The sequence below is a fragment of the Balaenoptera acutorostrata genome, chromosome 13 (assembly GCF_949987535.1).
Source record: "Balaenoptera acutorostrata chromosome 13, mBalAcu1.1, whole genome shotgun sequence".
NCBI lineage: Eukaryota > Metazoa > Chordata > Mammalia > Artiodactyla > Balaenopteridae > Balaenoptera > Balaenoptera acutorostrata.
Window position 1 is genome coordinate 74,417,270 of NC_080076.1, and position 14,271 is coordinate 74,431,540.

At 50.4% G+C, this 14,271-nt stretch overlaps 1 protein-coding gene and 1 pseudogene across 3 annotated transcripts in view; both read right to left on the minus strand.

The window, feature by feature from the left end:
• SVOP (SV2 related protein) overlaps positions 1 to 14,271 on the minus strand; it is an 86,776-nt gene that overhangs the window by 19,089 nt on the left and 53,416 nt on the right. For all 3 annotated transcript variants that reach the window (XR_450826.2, XM_007180083.2, XM_007180082.2), the window contains 2 exons: positions 12,353 to 12,481; positions 9,233 to 9,306 (listed from right to left, as the gene is read on the minus strand). Coding sequence is in view for 2 of the 3 variants with exons in the window: in XM_007180083.2 (XP_007180145.1) it covers positions 9,233 to 9,306; positions 12,353 to 12,481 (203 nt within the window). In the remaining variant the exon portion in view is untranslated. The remainder of the gene's footprint in view (positions 1 to 9,232; positions 9,307 to 12,352; positions 12,482 to 14,271) is intronic.
• On the minus strand, positions 3,459 to 8,329 carry LOC103018118 (guanine nucleotide-binding protein subunit alpha-12-like; annotated as a pseudogene).

Sequence of the window (14,271 nt, forward strand, 5' to 3'; positions counted from 1 at the left end):
AAGGTAATGCTTTAAGATCCTAGAGATGGGCAGACTCAGTAGAGATCTATTTTAAATTTCTCGATAAACAGGCTTGTTAGAGAATCTAACAGTTAGGATGATGGGGAGAAAGTTTCACAGGGTGCCCGTGAGCACTCCGGGGCGGGCCTCGCCCCTGGCTTCCACAGACTCCGCAGCGAGAGCTCTGGCCACCTGTTTGCAGGTGAACCTGGAAAAGGTGCCCGGGCTCAACCAGAAAGCTTGGGTGAGGAGGGAAGCCATGGAGAACCAGCTTTGTTAGCCCGACTGTCAGATCAAGGCTGGTTCCACGTTTGTGATCTGAGTTCCAGAGTCTCCTAGGTGACAGTGCTCTCTGCCCACCGTGGGCACCGACCTTTTTTGAGGGCAGCTTGACAGGCGGTGGTGGGGAGACCTCCAGCGTCACCCCGAGGCTGCGGGAGGCTCCCGCGGGGGCCCGGGCACTGAACGGAGCGGGTGAGGCCCCAGGGCAGAGGGTTCACCTGCACGGACACGTGGCGGCTCTGTGAGATGCCCTAAAGTGCCCAGGCTGCCACGGCGGCACACCGGGCCTGTCACCACTCAGGGTGGGCGCTGTGCATCACAAAACGGGGCCTCCTGGAACCCCATTCTCAGTTCCTTCCAGACTGGAGAAATTCTGAAGTTAGCTGAAAAGCTGAGCCCCGGGACCAGCACCAGGAAGCACCAGAACCCAGAGCTGACGGCCTGTTTCCCACGACTTACAAGGGTCATGCCCTCAGCTGCCCCTACACTGGACTTCCCTCGGCCGGACTCTGGGTCAGCCTCACCAGGTGGGATGCGCAGTCCACGCCTCCCCGGTCACCAGAGCGGTCTGGCTCTGCGACCTGCCGGGAAATTCGGTCCCGCGGGAGACCTCCACCTTGACTGTGAATAGCTGGGGTTATGTTTATTTGGGGGAATTAATCAGCTTCTGAAAGCACAAAATAAAGTGAATTCAGTGTTAATAAAAAGGCGCCTGAGTGACAAGGCTGGAACAGACAGACCAGGACGACTGTGAGCCCGTGCGGCTCAGCCCTGTCTACACTCTGCTGGGGGAGCAGAGTGCCGGCCGCTCGCCCGCCCAGGAGGAAACTCGGGCTGGTCCAGGAACACCCAGTAGCTGCTCTAGTGTTTCACTGTGGTTTGTGTTACACACACACACACAAAAGAAAACCACCAGAATAAAAACACTACCTTCATAACCAGATCAGAAGCGGAGAACCCAATTTCCAGGGGGAGCCAGGTGTGCGCTTCTCTGTGAAGCGAGCCAGAGGGCCGCGTTTACGGCAACAGATGCAAAGTCTTCGGGGCCCTGTAATAAGAACCTCACAGTGACGTGCCAAGGTCATTGCTGGATTTGAGGAGGAGGAGGGAGTCACCAGAGGTCAGGATGGGATACAAGAGCAGTTCCCTCCTGTTCTCAGCTACTCTACACCCTAATTACAGGCTTCCGGGGAGGGCCCTGCTGCCTACCAGGACTGTGTTTTGGGGCAGGAATCTCATGGTCTATGTCTGAGTTCCACCCCATTTCCTACCCCTTGCTATACTCAGACGCCAACTCCCAGGAACGTTCATCCTGCCAGGAGGTCTGAGAACTCACTCGGGCCTGGCACCGTCCCGCTCCTTCCCGTTGTAACCTGGGGCGGGAGCCTCGCGTAGGATGTTCCCACGCTGAGCAGCGCCCCACTCTCCTAGGGGCTCACGACCACCGTCAGGGTCAGCAGAACCCCTGCAGGTGTGCGGTCCACACCGAGGAGCCGCTCTGGGTGTGAAGCATCCCGTGTCATCCAGCGAGAGGCAGGCACTGGGGGTGCTTCAGGCAGGTAGCAACCTGTTGTGCTTTGAAGTAAGTTTTCACCTGAAGAGATGCCGACATGGTGTGGAAACCAAAACCACCTATTTCGATATGCCATCCCGAGCACCAGTGGACACCCAGACTCTAAGTTCTAGCGGGTTCTGGAGGGCGAGACCTGGCAGGAGAGCAAGGGCCCATACGAGCAGCCGGGCCTTGCGTGACCTGAAGTCCTCCTCCAGCAGAAGGTAGGAAACAGACACCGACAGTGGGACCAAGGAGGCGGAGTGGCCCTTCCACGCCCCACGGGCTCCACTCCACCCACAGCGAGTCTCACCACTTCCCTGAACTCAGCGCGTACCACGTGCCACCTGCCGTTAAGGGCCATTAACACAGCAAGTGCCGGCCTCTGAGCCACCTTAACCAAGCAGCTCTTTCCTCTGGGGATCCGCCATCACCTTCTTCAGGGCCCAGGAGGTGCTGCACAAATGCAGTCAGTAAAAGCAGCCCCTGCTCGGGGGGGCTGAGCTCTCAGCCCTCCCAGCTGCAGGCCCAGCACCAACCTTGGCACCAGGGCCCGCGCCCGGAACGCCGAGTCCGTGAAATGCAGGAATCCCACACGCAAGGCCCACCTCTGCCTAGGGCTGCCAGGCAGACTTTGAAAGGGCTTGTCTTCTTCTTCAAACAGAGCTCCCTAAATTTCCAGGCATCACTGAAGAATGAGGCTGCTGAGCGCATCTGATGTGCCTTATGGAGAAGGTGACGTCAAAAGGCCCGAAAGGACCACCCGACACACAGTCGAAAGCTTAGTGGGAACTTCTGCTCTTCACTTAAACCACAACAGAAAACCCAGCATCACTTTCTTCCTGAGGCAGGTTGCAGGTCACAGTGAGGGGAGGATTCGGGGGCCATTACGTTGCAGACCACAATTCCAGCAGCCTGGAGGGAGTCCTCCACGGTCCTCTGCTTCATGGCTCCTGACCCCGGCTGCATAGCAAGCACGCAGGAAACCAAGAGTGCGTCCATGTGATGCCTGTACTGCACGGTCTCTGAGTGGCTCAGCCCGGAGCTTTGCAAAGCCCCTCAGGTGATCAGACTGCAGCGCCAGAGCTGAGCATCATGATCTAGTCCAACTTTTACAAATGGGGAAACCGGAAACCGAAGAGCTTGGCCCTCATCCACATGGATAATGACGAGTGCACATTTCTCTGGGGAGAAGGTGCGCTTCTGCCTTCCCCACTGTGGGCACTTTAGGGGCCCACACGTGGACGCACACAACGCCTACCTGGGCGGTGGCCACTGGACAATACATATGTGCCTTCTCTACATGAGAATCCTGAGCTCCGTGAGCTCTGTCGACTGGGAATGGTTCACACTTTGCGTCAGTGGTTTCTTCGTTTTGTGATGGGGACAGTCAGCCCACGGGGTTGCAGAGAAAGAGTTCCCACCCTTCCCTTCCCTTGGGCTTCCTCCAGGCTCCAGTCTCTGGACATGTCCACGTCCATCACCAGGTCCTCTCCTCGGGCTCCCAGGTCTCAGGGAAGCAGGTGTGTCTTTACACGTGTTTGCCGCTGTTCCTTGTCCTGAAGTCGTGTTCCAGAGGCATCCGCTCAGCACAGTGTTGGTGACAGCGCTCCTGTTTCCCATGTGGAAATAAAAACCGTGATCGACAAGTAATGAACCTTCAAGGAACATTAGGGTTTGAGTTACCCAACTGCTCTGAATTTTGGGGACTGAAAAACTAATGTTGGCTTGGCTTCGAATGCTGAGTTGATATTTTCTATTAAGCAAAGGAAAACTAAGGATTTATCTTAATAAACATCCAGAAACTGAAGGTGGTCAGATCATCAAACCAGCCCCTACTGCCAATGCTAAAATGCTGTGCAAAGTGTAAGCGGCGAGCAATTCACCGCGACTGCTCTCATCCTAATGGTGCCTTTACTCACGATACCAAGTTAATGTCTGTTCCCAGGATGCCCAAGTTAGTCAGTCATAACTAGTAATCTTGTTTCAAGATTATTTCCTGATCTTGGAGTTGAAATAAACGGACTCATTTTTATCAAAGAAGTAAAAACAATTGCAAGAATAAGGAGTCTAGAGATCTCTATAAATTACAAAGCTACAACGCAATATCTTTGAAACAATTTCTCTACGAACTGAAGGGTTAAAAAAAAAATTTCAGTAAAAAACGGACATGTGCCCTCATGTGAGGAAAATATCTTAGTTTGAGGAAGTTTATTGTTACATTTTTGTAATAATAGATGAGGCACAACTATCTCCTGCTTCTCCAACATCTCAATAAAAAAAAGACAATAATCAAGGGTAACAGTGAAATTAAAATAAAATAAAATAGAAAAGCCTAAGGTTTTGGAGAGAAAAGTGACTATACTCTATGTGTAGAAAGGCTGTAAATGGTTTCAGTTGACCTTGCAAAGAGCGGTCTTCTTCTCGGATGCCGACCAATCACGGAATTGAGGGCCGGGAGCCTTGCAGGACTAAGTCGTCCACTCAGCTCGCCGTGAAGACAGGGGAGGCCGGCCGCAGAGGGGGAGAGCGGGTCAGTTCTTGGCCGGGCAGGAGCCCCCGCCTAGGGCCGTCCCCCACTGCTTCCCAGTCCGCTCGGCTTCCCTGTCTATACCAACTCGCTTCCGCCTCTGAAAGCAAACCAGCAACCGCGTCAGAAGGTTTAAAGGACAAACAGCGCTTGCCGACCATACTGACCCCAACTCGCCAGCAAGCCTTTCAGACGGGCACCTCTACCCGCTACGCCGACCGCGAGGGCCGCCGCCTCCTCCGCCAGGGCCACGGGGAGTGCTTCCAGGTTGGTGAGGAAGTGCGTGGGTCCCGACACACGTGTGAGACCTGGAACCCGGCGGGCGAGGAGCGCTCTTGCCCCAGGACAGGGTCCTCTGAGCAGTGACAGCGGGGTCTCGGGCCGCCCTGACACAGTCCATCGAGAATGTTCTTTTTCCTTTAAACCTCGGTCATCGGCCCCGACCCCGGGGCACATCCTTTCAGTTTATGAAGAGCCATAGGAAGCAGTACAAAAACAGCAACTTTTCTCCAGCCGAAAGAAAGAGCCGAACCCCCAGCAAACATCCACAGGAAGCTTTGAGCGCCCAGAGAGACAGGATTTCATGTTGTCTCCTCATTAAAACCCTGTGATAACAAGGCTGACTCAGAAGCAGTTTTTTTCCTCCCTTTCCTTCTGGGTCAGCATCTGCCACAAGATCCCTGTTTATCTGCTGGGTGAAGGCGAGCGAGCCACTCACCAGGGACACAGGACCGGGAACAGTGTGGCCTGGGGATGGGGCCCAGGGACGGTTACTAAACCACAGGAACATTCTGGTGCCACTGACAGAGGAAGCTTTTTTCTCTTTTAAATGCTAGGCAGAGTCCTCAACACGCCAGACACTTTTGAGTAGAGTCATACACAGCGGGGACCAGTTTGGAATGCAATGTATTTTTTACACAGTGAAAGACACCTGGACAGAGTAACCGGACAAGTTAACTGAGTGCAAGATTGACCAGCTCGCGTCAACATTCACAGCCTCTGCAGTTTCACTCAGAGGAGATCACGTCCGACAGTTTTCCTGCGACGTGTGTCTGTTAGTAGAAGCAAGAGACCTTGATGAGAACCTCAAAGGCAGCGCGGAGCCCAGCGGCGTTAACGAAGGCTCTGCTGGCAATGCCGCCAGCTCTTGAAAGCCCCTGAGCGGAAAGGAGCTCTCCGCTTCCTCCAAAGAAGGAAAGGCTCCCCGCAGCCGACTGCAGGTGTCGCTCGGAGACAACGCCTCTGCAAGGCCAGTTGGTTTAAGTCTTTGCCGAGGGACGGGCGAGGGGCGGGGAGGGTGGGCACAGAGGCAGCAGGCACTGCCCTGTGCAGGGGGGAGGGGGCCGTTCACGGCAGCGTCCGTGTGCACACCTTCCACCCCGCGTCCTGTCGTGTCGTGGGGTGATCTGACAGGGCGGGAAGAAAGCGCAGGTTGTGGGGACATTAAGTCAAGTCCACACCGCCAGTTCTCACTCCCACCCTCTCATCTAACAGCCGGGACCCACTGGCACAAGAGACTTAAAAGGCAACGCGCTCCCCTGGGGAGGTGGTGGGGACAGCCCGCGATTCACCTCCTTTCACCTCCTACAAACCTCCACCAGGCAACGCTCCTCACCAAGCACTCGCAAGTTAGAGAGAAAAACCATCTGCAAAGACATCGGGTTTTGTGTTTCAGTCATTAAAGAAATGACACGCACATGCGTGCACACACACACACAGTCCTCAATTACATTGTGTCAGAGAAGGAATAGTTTCTGTAAAAAGAAAGAAAGCTGTATTATTAGGCATTACACATTAATACCAAAGCGATCGCTGGGGTTTTCAGCAGTTTCACTAGTCCCCAGGATTCAGTAGCTAACATCAAAGTGTCACGTCGTTTGGCCTAGAGCGCGGCGGCGTGGTGGGTCTCACAGCATCCCTGAGCCAGGTGTTGAGGGCACGGATTCGGGAAACCCGCTCCGGGACACCGGGGAGATCTGGCCTGTGGCCGGCCAGGCTGCTCAAGGACCACAAGAGTGAGGGGCATCCTCTTTCATTGCAACATAATATTCTTTCAGGTTCTCTTGCAGGATGGTGTCCTTCACAGCCTGAAACGCGAAGCGGATGTTCTCCGTTTCTATGGCAGTGGTGAGGTGGATTGCTGCGATTCCATCTCTTCTGGTTGAAATACTGGACCAGGTAGCACTGGACGTCCTCCAGCCTGTGGGGGTCGCCCTTGAAGTCTGGGAAGTGCTTCTTCTTCTTCTTTTTTTTTTTTTTAATAAATTTATTTATTTAATTTTGGCTGCATTGTGTCTTCGGTTGCTGTGTGCGGGCTTTCTCTAGTTGCGGCGAGCGGGGGCTGCTCTTTGTTGCGGTGCGCGGGCTTCATCATCCCGGTGGCTTCTCTTGTTGCGGAGCTCGGGCTCTAGGCATGGGGGCTTCAGTAGTTGTAACACGTGGGCTCAGCAGTTGTGGCTCGCGGGCTCTAGAGCGCAGGCTCAGTAGTTGTGGCGCACGGGCTTAGTTGCTCCGCCGCATGTGGGATCTTCCCGGACCAGGGCTCGAACCCGTGTCCCCTGCATTGGCAGGTGGATTCTTAATCACTGCACCACCAGGGAAGCCCTGGGAAGTGCTTCTTGATGCTGATGGTCTTCACTTTCTCCACCAGGAGGTTCATCTTGTTGAGGAACAGGATGATGGAGATGAAGAAGAGCTTGTTGTTAACGATGGTCTCAAAGATGCTCATGGACTCCGCCAGGCGGCTGGTGCGCCTGTCCTCCGTGAGGACCTGGTCGTACTCACTGGACGGGACCATGAATAGGATCAAGGTGATTCCATCAAAGCACTGGAACCACTTCTGGCGCTGAGACCGCTGGCCGCCCACATCCACCATCTTGAGAGGTATTTTTTTAATGACAAAGTCATGATCCACGATGCCCTTGGTGGCCTTCCTCGCCAGCAGGATGTCCTGCTTGCTAGGGAAAGTAATTCAGCTGGCCAATCCGGTCCAAGTTATCCAGGAAGTACTTCACTGATTCACCCAGCTGAAACTCCCTCCTCCGGCTGGCTGAAAGCTTCCCTGATGCCAGAATCCCTCCAGAGCCAGTCAGAGCAGATACATACAGCTGAAAGGCGGCAGACTCCATGGGCAGCCCTGCTTTGTTCTCAAAGGCCATGAGGAACATCCCCTGCTTCTCATTTTCAGAATACTGTCAAGGAACACCAAGCCTGTCTCGTGCATCAACCAGAACCCTTGAGCCCTTGAGGATGTTGTTGAAGATGGTGTCGCGGAACTCGAGAAGCGCGCTCTGGTCGAACTCGCGGCCGCGGACGATGCACATCTGCTTGAGGAAGGCGGACCTGCCGCTCTCGCAGGGCCCAGCGGCAGGATCCTGAGGAGGCGCCGCACGGCGCGCAGCTCACGGTCCAGCCCCGCGTAGATGTCCCGGCTGCGGCTGCGCTGCCCTGCCTTGCGCTCCTCATCGCGGGCGGCGCTGGCCTCGGGCGGCAGCAGGCGACGGCTGAGGGTCCGCACCGCACCGGACATGGCTGGTGAGGCCATGGACCCCGCGGCGGGCGAGAAGGCAGCCGGCCGCGTCCGCTGCCGCCGTCCCGAGGTCCCTCTGTCTGGCTCTTAAGTACAGTGGTTCTGTCCCCTGGCAAACCATCAGTCTAGCTACTTTTTTTTTTTTTTGGCTGCGTTGGGTCTTCGTTGCTGCGCGTGGGCTTTCTTTAGTTGCGGGGAGCGGGGGCTACTCTTCCTTGCGGTGCGCAGGCTTCTCATTCCGGTGGCTTCTCTTGTTGCGGAGCACAGGCTCTAGGCGCGCAGGATTCAGTAGTTGTGGCACGCGGGCTCAGTAGTTGTGGCTCACGGGCTTAGTTGCTCTGCAGCATGTGGGATCTTCCGGGACCAGGGATCGAACCCGTGTCCCCTGCACTGGCAGGCGGATTCTTAACCACTGCGCCCGCAGGGAAGTCGCAATCTAGCTACTTTTTACTGTATGGTCGCTTCTCGGTATCTGTGGGGGATGGGTTGCAGCACCCCCTGTGGATACTAAAATCCTTGGATGCTCAAGTCCCTCATATAAAATGGCATAGTATTTGCATATAACCTACACAATCCTCCCATATACTTTAAATCATCTCTAGATTACTTATAATACCTAATACAGTGTAAGTGCTATGTGAATAGTTGCTGGTGCACAGCAAATTCAAGTTTTGCTTTTTAGAACTTCCTGGAATTTTTTTTTTTTTCCATCTGTGGTTTGGTTGAATCCATGAACACGGAACCCGAAGCTAGGGAGGGCCACTTTTTTATCTTTAAAAGTGACTTCTGGGGGAGGGATGCACTGCGAGTTTGGGGTTAGTAGATGCAAATTATGACATATAGAATGGATGGACAACCAGGGCCTACTGTGTAATACATGGAACTATATTCAATGTCCTGGGATAAACCATAATGGAAAAGAATACAAAAAAGAATGTATGTATATGTATAACTGAGTCACTTTCCTGTACAGCAGAAATTAACACAACATTGTAAATCAACTATACTTCTGTAAGAATTAATTAATTAATTAAAGCAACTTCTGTCTATGGCCTGCAATTAAAGTTTTTCCTTAAAGCAGATACACAAAGTTACCTTTTAAAAGACATTTATCTGAGTAAAAAGTGAGTCAAATTTTAAAAAGGCTAAGAAAATAATAGTATAGAAAATAATTTTAAAAGGCTAAGAAAATAATAATAACAGGATAACACACAAGTCAGGAAAGTGATGCTCAGTTTTGCAAATGTTGCTCAAGATGGAAGAGTTCTCTCTCCTCCAAGTTAAAACCCAAAACAGGGTGCAGAGGAAGGGGACCCGAGAATCAACAAACAGCTCTTACCATATAAACCACAGCAGCAAGGTTGTCCATCTAAAATGGGGTGTGAAGAGGTCCCTCATTTTGCCTCGGTCTTCCTGTTTCAAGACAAAGAATACCATTTACTCTCCTCCCCTGCGGATGTGTGGGCACCGGTTGGTAGCCTGAGACCAGTGGATACCTGAGGCTGGGAGGGAGGTTTCTGGTGGGCTGGACACTCACATTCCGGGAACCCGGGACTCAGATCCACGGCACTCAGCCCCCCAGCCCAGGGAGGCCTCCAGCCAGGACTCAGCAATGTCCAGAGGTGGAGACATTCCACACCCCACCCCAACCTGGAATCCTGGAGCCGGGAAGCAGGTCCCTCAGGCTTGGTCCCTCAGAGGCCGCTCGGGCGATCCCATGGACCAGGGAGCAAACAACCAGTCCAAGATGCCTCCCGCCATTTCACACCCTCCCCACCCAAAGCCAGCTCTAGGTCAAGGTGACAAAAATTTATGTGCTGAAAATCAATTCACCAAAAGCCAACTTGCCAAAAGACCAATTAGCTAAATGACTCACTTGCCAATTTTATATAATTTACTAATTTATCAAATCTTTGCTTTACAATGTTCTATTTTAAAACATATATTCTGGGGGGGGAGGGATAAATCAGGAGATTGGGATTGACATATACACACTACTATATATAAAATAGATAACTAATAAGGACCTACTATATAGCACAGGGAACTACTCAATACTCTGTAATGGCCTATATGGGAAAAGAATCTAAAAAATAGTGTATATATGTATATGTATAACTGATTCAGTTTGCTGTACACCTGAAACTAACACAACACTGTAAATCCATTATACTCCAATAAAAATTTTTTAAAAAGCATCAACAAGAAAAATAATTTAAAAAATATATTCTATGACTGGGATTATCTTCTTAGATTTATTTAATGAACATATCATTCTTAGCAGTTTGAGAAGTGCTCACTTATTTAAACATGCTAAAATTTTTTTAAAAAAGATTATGGGGCTTCCCTGGTGGTGCAGTGGTTGAGAATCTGCCTGCCGATGCAGGGGACACGGGTTCCACATGCCGCGGAGCAACTGGGCCCGTGAGCCACAACTACTGAGCCTGCGCGTCTGGAGCCTGTGCTCCGCAACGGGAGGGGCTGCGATAGTGAGAGGCCCACGCACCGCGATGAAGAGTGGCCCCCGCTCACCACAACTGGAGAAAGCCCTCGCACAGAAACGAAGACCCAACACAGCCATAAATAAATAAATAAATAATAATTTAAAAGATTATGGGTTATAGGTGGTTTAATCTACCCATGAATATTGTCTCTGTGAACAAAAATATTTTGTAATATATTCTTGAATAAAAAGACTACTCATTAATATGCTTATTGAATATATTTGAGCATGTTTGTATTTATTGACTATATTTTAGAATAGATTCATTCATTAATATACTAAATGAATTCATTAATATAGTTATTGCGGAATATATTATATGTGTTAATATAAACACAGGAAAAATATATTCCTATGTATTGATATATGTATTAGCATATACATAGGAAAAATCTATTCCTATTTACTAAATATATTCAAAAAGAATAATCCTTAAAACACGTTTTTGGTAAACTGATACATTGGCAAGAAAAATTGGCTTTTGGAGAATTGGTCTGCTTTCTGGAAAAATCCTTCTCTTCTCTTTTTGGTGATGGGGGATTCACCACCTTCTTGGAGCCTTCCTGGACCTGAGAGAACTCTCTCTCTGGGCCTGGCTGCTCCTGGCTGCATCAGCTATGCACCTGCCCCAGTGACCTCCATAAAGCAACAACAACAACAAAAAAAAAAACAGGCCCCGCTGCCGGGTACCCTGGAACACAGAGAGGCCCCTGCGGCAGCAGCTCCTTTCCAAAGAGAAGCCCACGACGGGAGCATCCAGGCTTGCCACTGTCACTTTGCAACACACATTTGAAATCACTGTATGCTTTCTCCATCCGGGGCATCTTCCCACAGGAGGGACGGGGGAGAATGCAGTCCCTCCCCAAAGGCAACTCAATGAGCCTCCTGCACCCCAGACTCTCTGGGATGCCCCCTACCCCAACCCTGTGCTTCCCAGAGCAGATCTGGGGTATGTCTCCTGGTTTCTATGTTGTCAGACCCTGCCTAGCACTTCCTCTCAATCTGGTGAAGTTCCATTCAGTTCTTTTTGCCTAATATAGAAACAATCAGAAAAATGATATTATTTTTTAAAAAAATAGGGCTTCCCTGGTGGCGCAGTGGTTAAGAATCCGCCTGCCAATGCAGGAGACATGGGTTCAAGTTCCCTGGTCTGGGAAGATCCCACATGCCGCGGAGCAACTAAGCCCGTGCGCCACAACTACTGAGCCCGCATGCCACAACTACGGAAGCCTGCAGACCTAGAGCCTGTGCTCCGCAGCAAGAGAAGCCACTGCAATGAGAAGCCCGCGCATCACAACGAAGAGTAGCCTCCGCTCGCCACAACTAGAGAAAGCCCGCTGCAGCAACAAAGACCCAATGCAGCCAAAAATAAATAAATAAATTTATAAATAATAATAATAATAATTTCCTTGTAGGGTCTGTTGTTTGCTTAAGGGTATTTGTGATGTTTCTCTAAGCCACATGGCTGATTCTTGAGGGCAGGGACTGCAGCCTTTAATCTGGCTCCCTTCTCCCCACTTGCACCTGCAGTGAGTGCTCATCAATTTGTAGTGTGGTGGATTCCCTGATGGTGTTGCCTGGGGAGCAGTGCACCATCCATTAAGGATGTCTACACAGGGGCGGTTTGATGTCTTGGGTCTAAGTCTATCGTGGCACTTTCTAATGTGATTTTATTGTCAAGCCTTTGCCGATCAATCACATTTGCTAATCAGACTTCATGGGTGTTGAAAGATGAAACTGAAGCAGGAGTAGTTACGGGACCCATTATGGGACATTACATTGCATTTCTCTAATCACTTCTCCAGGTGGTACTTTTAGGACTTGGCAGTGAAAATACACAGACTGAAGTTGCCAAATTCCTTTTGCAGATCCTGCCCACTGCACCCCTCACCCACTCACATGCACATGCTCCCAGCACGTGCAGCAACATGCACAGTCAGTCCGCCAGGCACTGACCTGTCTGGAGATGATGAGTTTCCCCAGAGGCATGGGGGCTCCGTTTTCTGTGGCTATCCTCTTTAAGGTGGCGATGGCCTTTTCCTGGTTTCCGGACAGCACATCATACCTTGCACTCTCTGGCAGCCACTATGAGGACAGGAGACCGAGATGTGGCCAGTTAGGGCAGAACAGAATGCTCGGTCACAGCCATACACTCTCATATGTGTGTGTGGAGTCCTTAAGGCCGGATGCTCTGGGGCCAGAAGCCTGGCTTCAAATCCTGGCACTGCCATTGATTATAATGGCTCTGTGACCTTGAGCAATAACTTGACCTCTCTGTGCCTCCATTTCCTCATCCATAAAATGGGGATAATAATAGAACCTCCCTCTTAGGGTTGTTGAGAGGATTAAATGGGATAATCCAGACAAAGTGCTTAGCACAGTGCCCGGAATGGGTTAATATATCTGTTCCTGTTGCCGTTGCTATTACTGTAATTTGGTGCTGCTGAGTTGCAGGTGACAGCTGAATTAAATTAAGACTGCCACCAAAAAAGAAAAAAAGTCCACCACTCTCACCATCATCATCATTATCCCTATCTCTCAAGAAACTACACCTCACCTGCGTTTAGAATCGTCTTGCAAACTCAGTCTAAGAGACAGAAAGAAATCAGAAAGACCTTTAGGCCTACTAGAGTCCCAACCCCAAGTGACTAGATGGAGATCTCTCCATAAAACAAAGCAACAGCAATCTGTGAAATGAGAGAGTATGAGACTTGGAGTCAGAAGATTTGGTTCAAATGAGTTCTACTGTTTATTTGCTGTGTGTCTTTTGACAAGTCAATCAACCTTTCTGGGCCTCAGTTTCCTCATCAGTAAAATGAGAATATAGCAGAGATTGCTAGCATCCATTAAAATTCATGCTTCCCTTTCCATAGTATAGAGTTGTCCTTGGATATGGCTGCCCAGCCAGAAACTACATTTCCCAGCACCTCTTGCATCTAGGCATGGCCATGTGACATGCTTTCACCAATGGCACGAGAGCAGAATATTCCTGGCCAAGTTATTTAAGTATACATCTCTACCTGCCCTTCTTCAGTCTACATGTAGACGATTCCAAAGCCCTAGACAGTGGCAGAGCTACAAGCTGGAAGGAACCCTGGGTCCAGAATCACACTTGTCAAATAGAAGCACCCATTCTGGACTGTTCTGTGAGCGAGAAATAAACTTCTATTGTGCTAAGTTACTGAATGTGTAGGCTTTATTTGTTACAGCAGCTGGTATCATCCTAACTAATATAGGGGTTCATCATAGTCCTACCTCCTGTGGTTATTGGGAGGAATAAATATGATAATGCACATGAAGAGCCTGGCATAGGGCCTGCTACACTGTTATGCTAAGTAATTATTAATACCTATTGTCATTACCAGTAATTATTATGTTATTTATCATAGATGAGACCTACCTCCCTACAGGCTTATTTTGGGGCCCACTGGCTGTAAAGCATTTCACGGATGTGGTCTTCACATGAAATGATAAACGTGTGGTCTGATCTCGCTGTGTGTGGGGGGTAGTTTATGCAGAGATGAGATGGAGGGATCATTTGAGCCCTTGGACCCAGCCATGCCTGAAGCCAGATATTTAATATTCTATCATATGTCTCTTTCACTCAAGCCAGTTTGAACTGGGTTTTGTCACTTGCAACTTAAGAATCCCAACTATTCCAAATACTCACCTTAAGTGTAGCTCTTGTAGTGCGGGGAGAGGGAGCAAGGTATCCCCCATCCCCTTGATATCTCCCTCAAGAATATCCCAGCAGTGTCTGCCTGGAGGAAACCCAACACCCCATACTGGGCCCACCCCAGGCCCTGTTCCTTTGTCTCATTTCCTGATTAAAAGAAATAATCTTAAAAGTGGCTTTGGTGCCCTCCTCCACACCC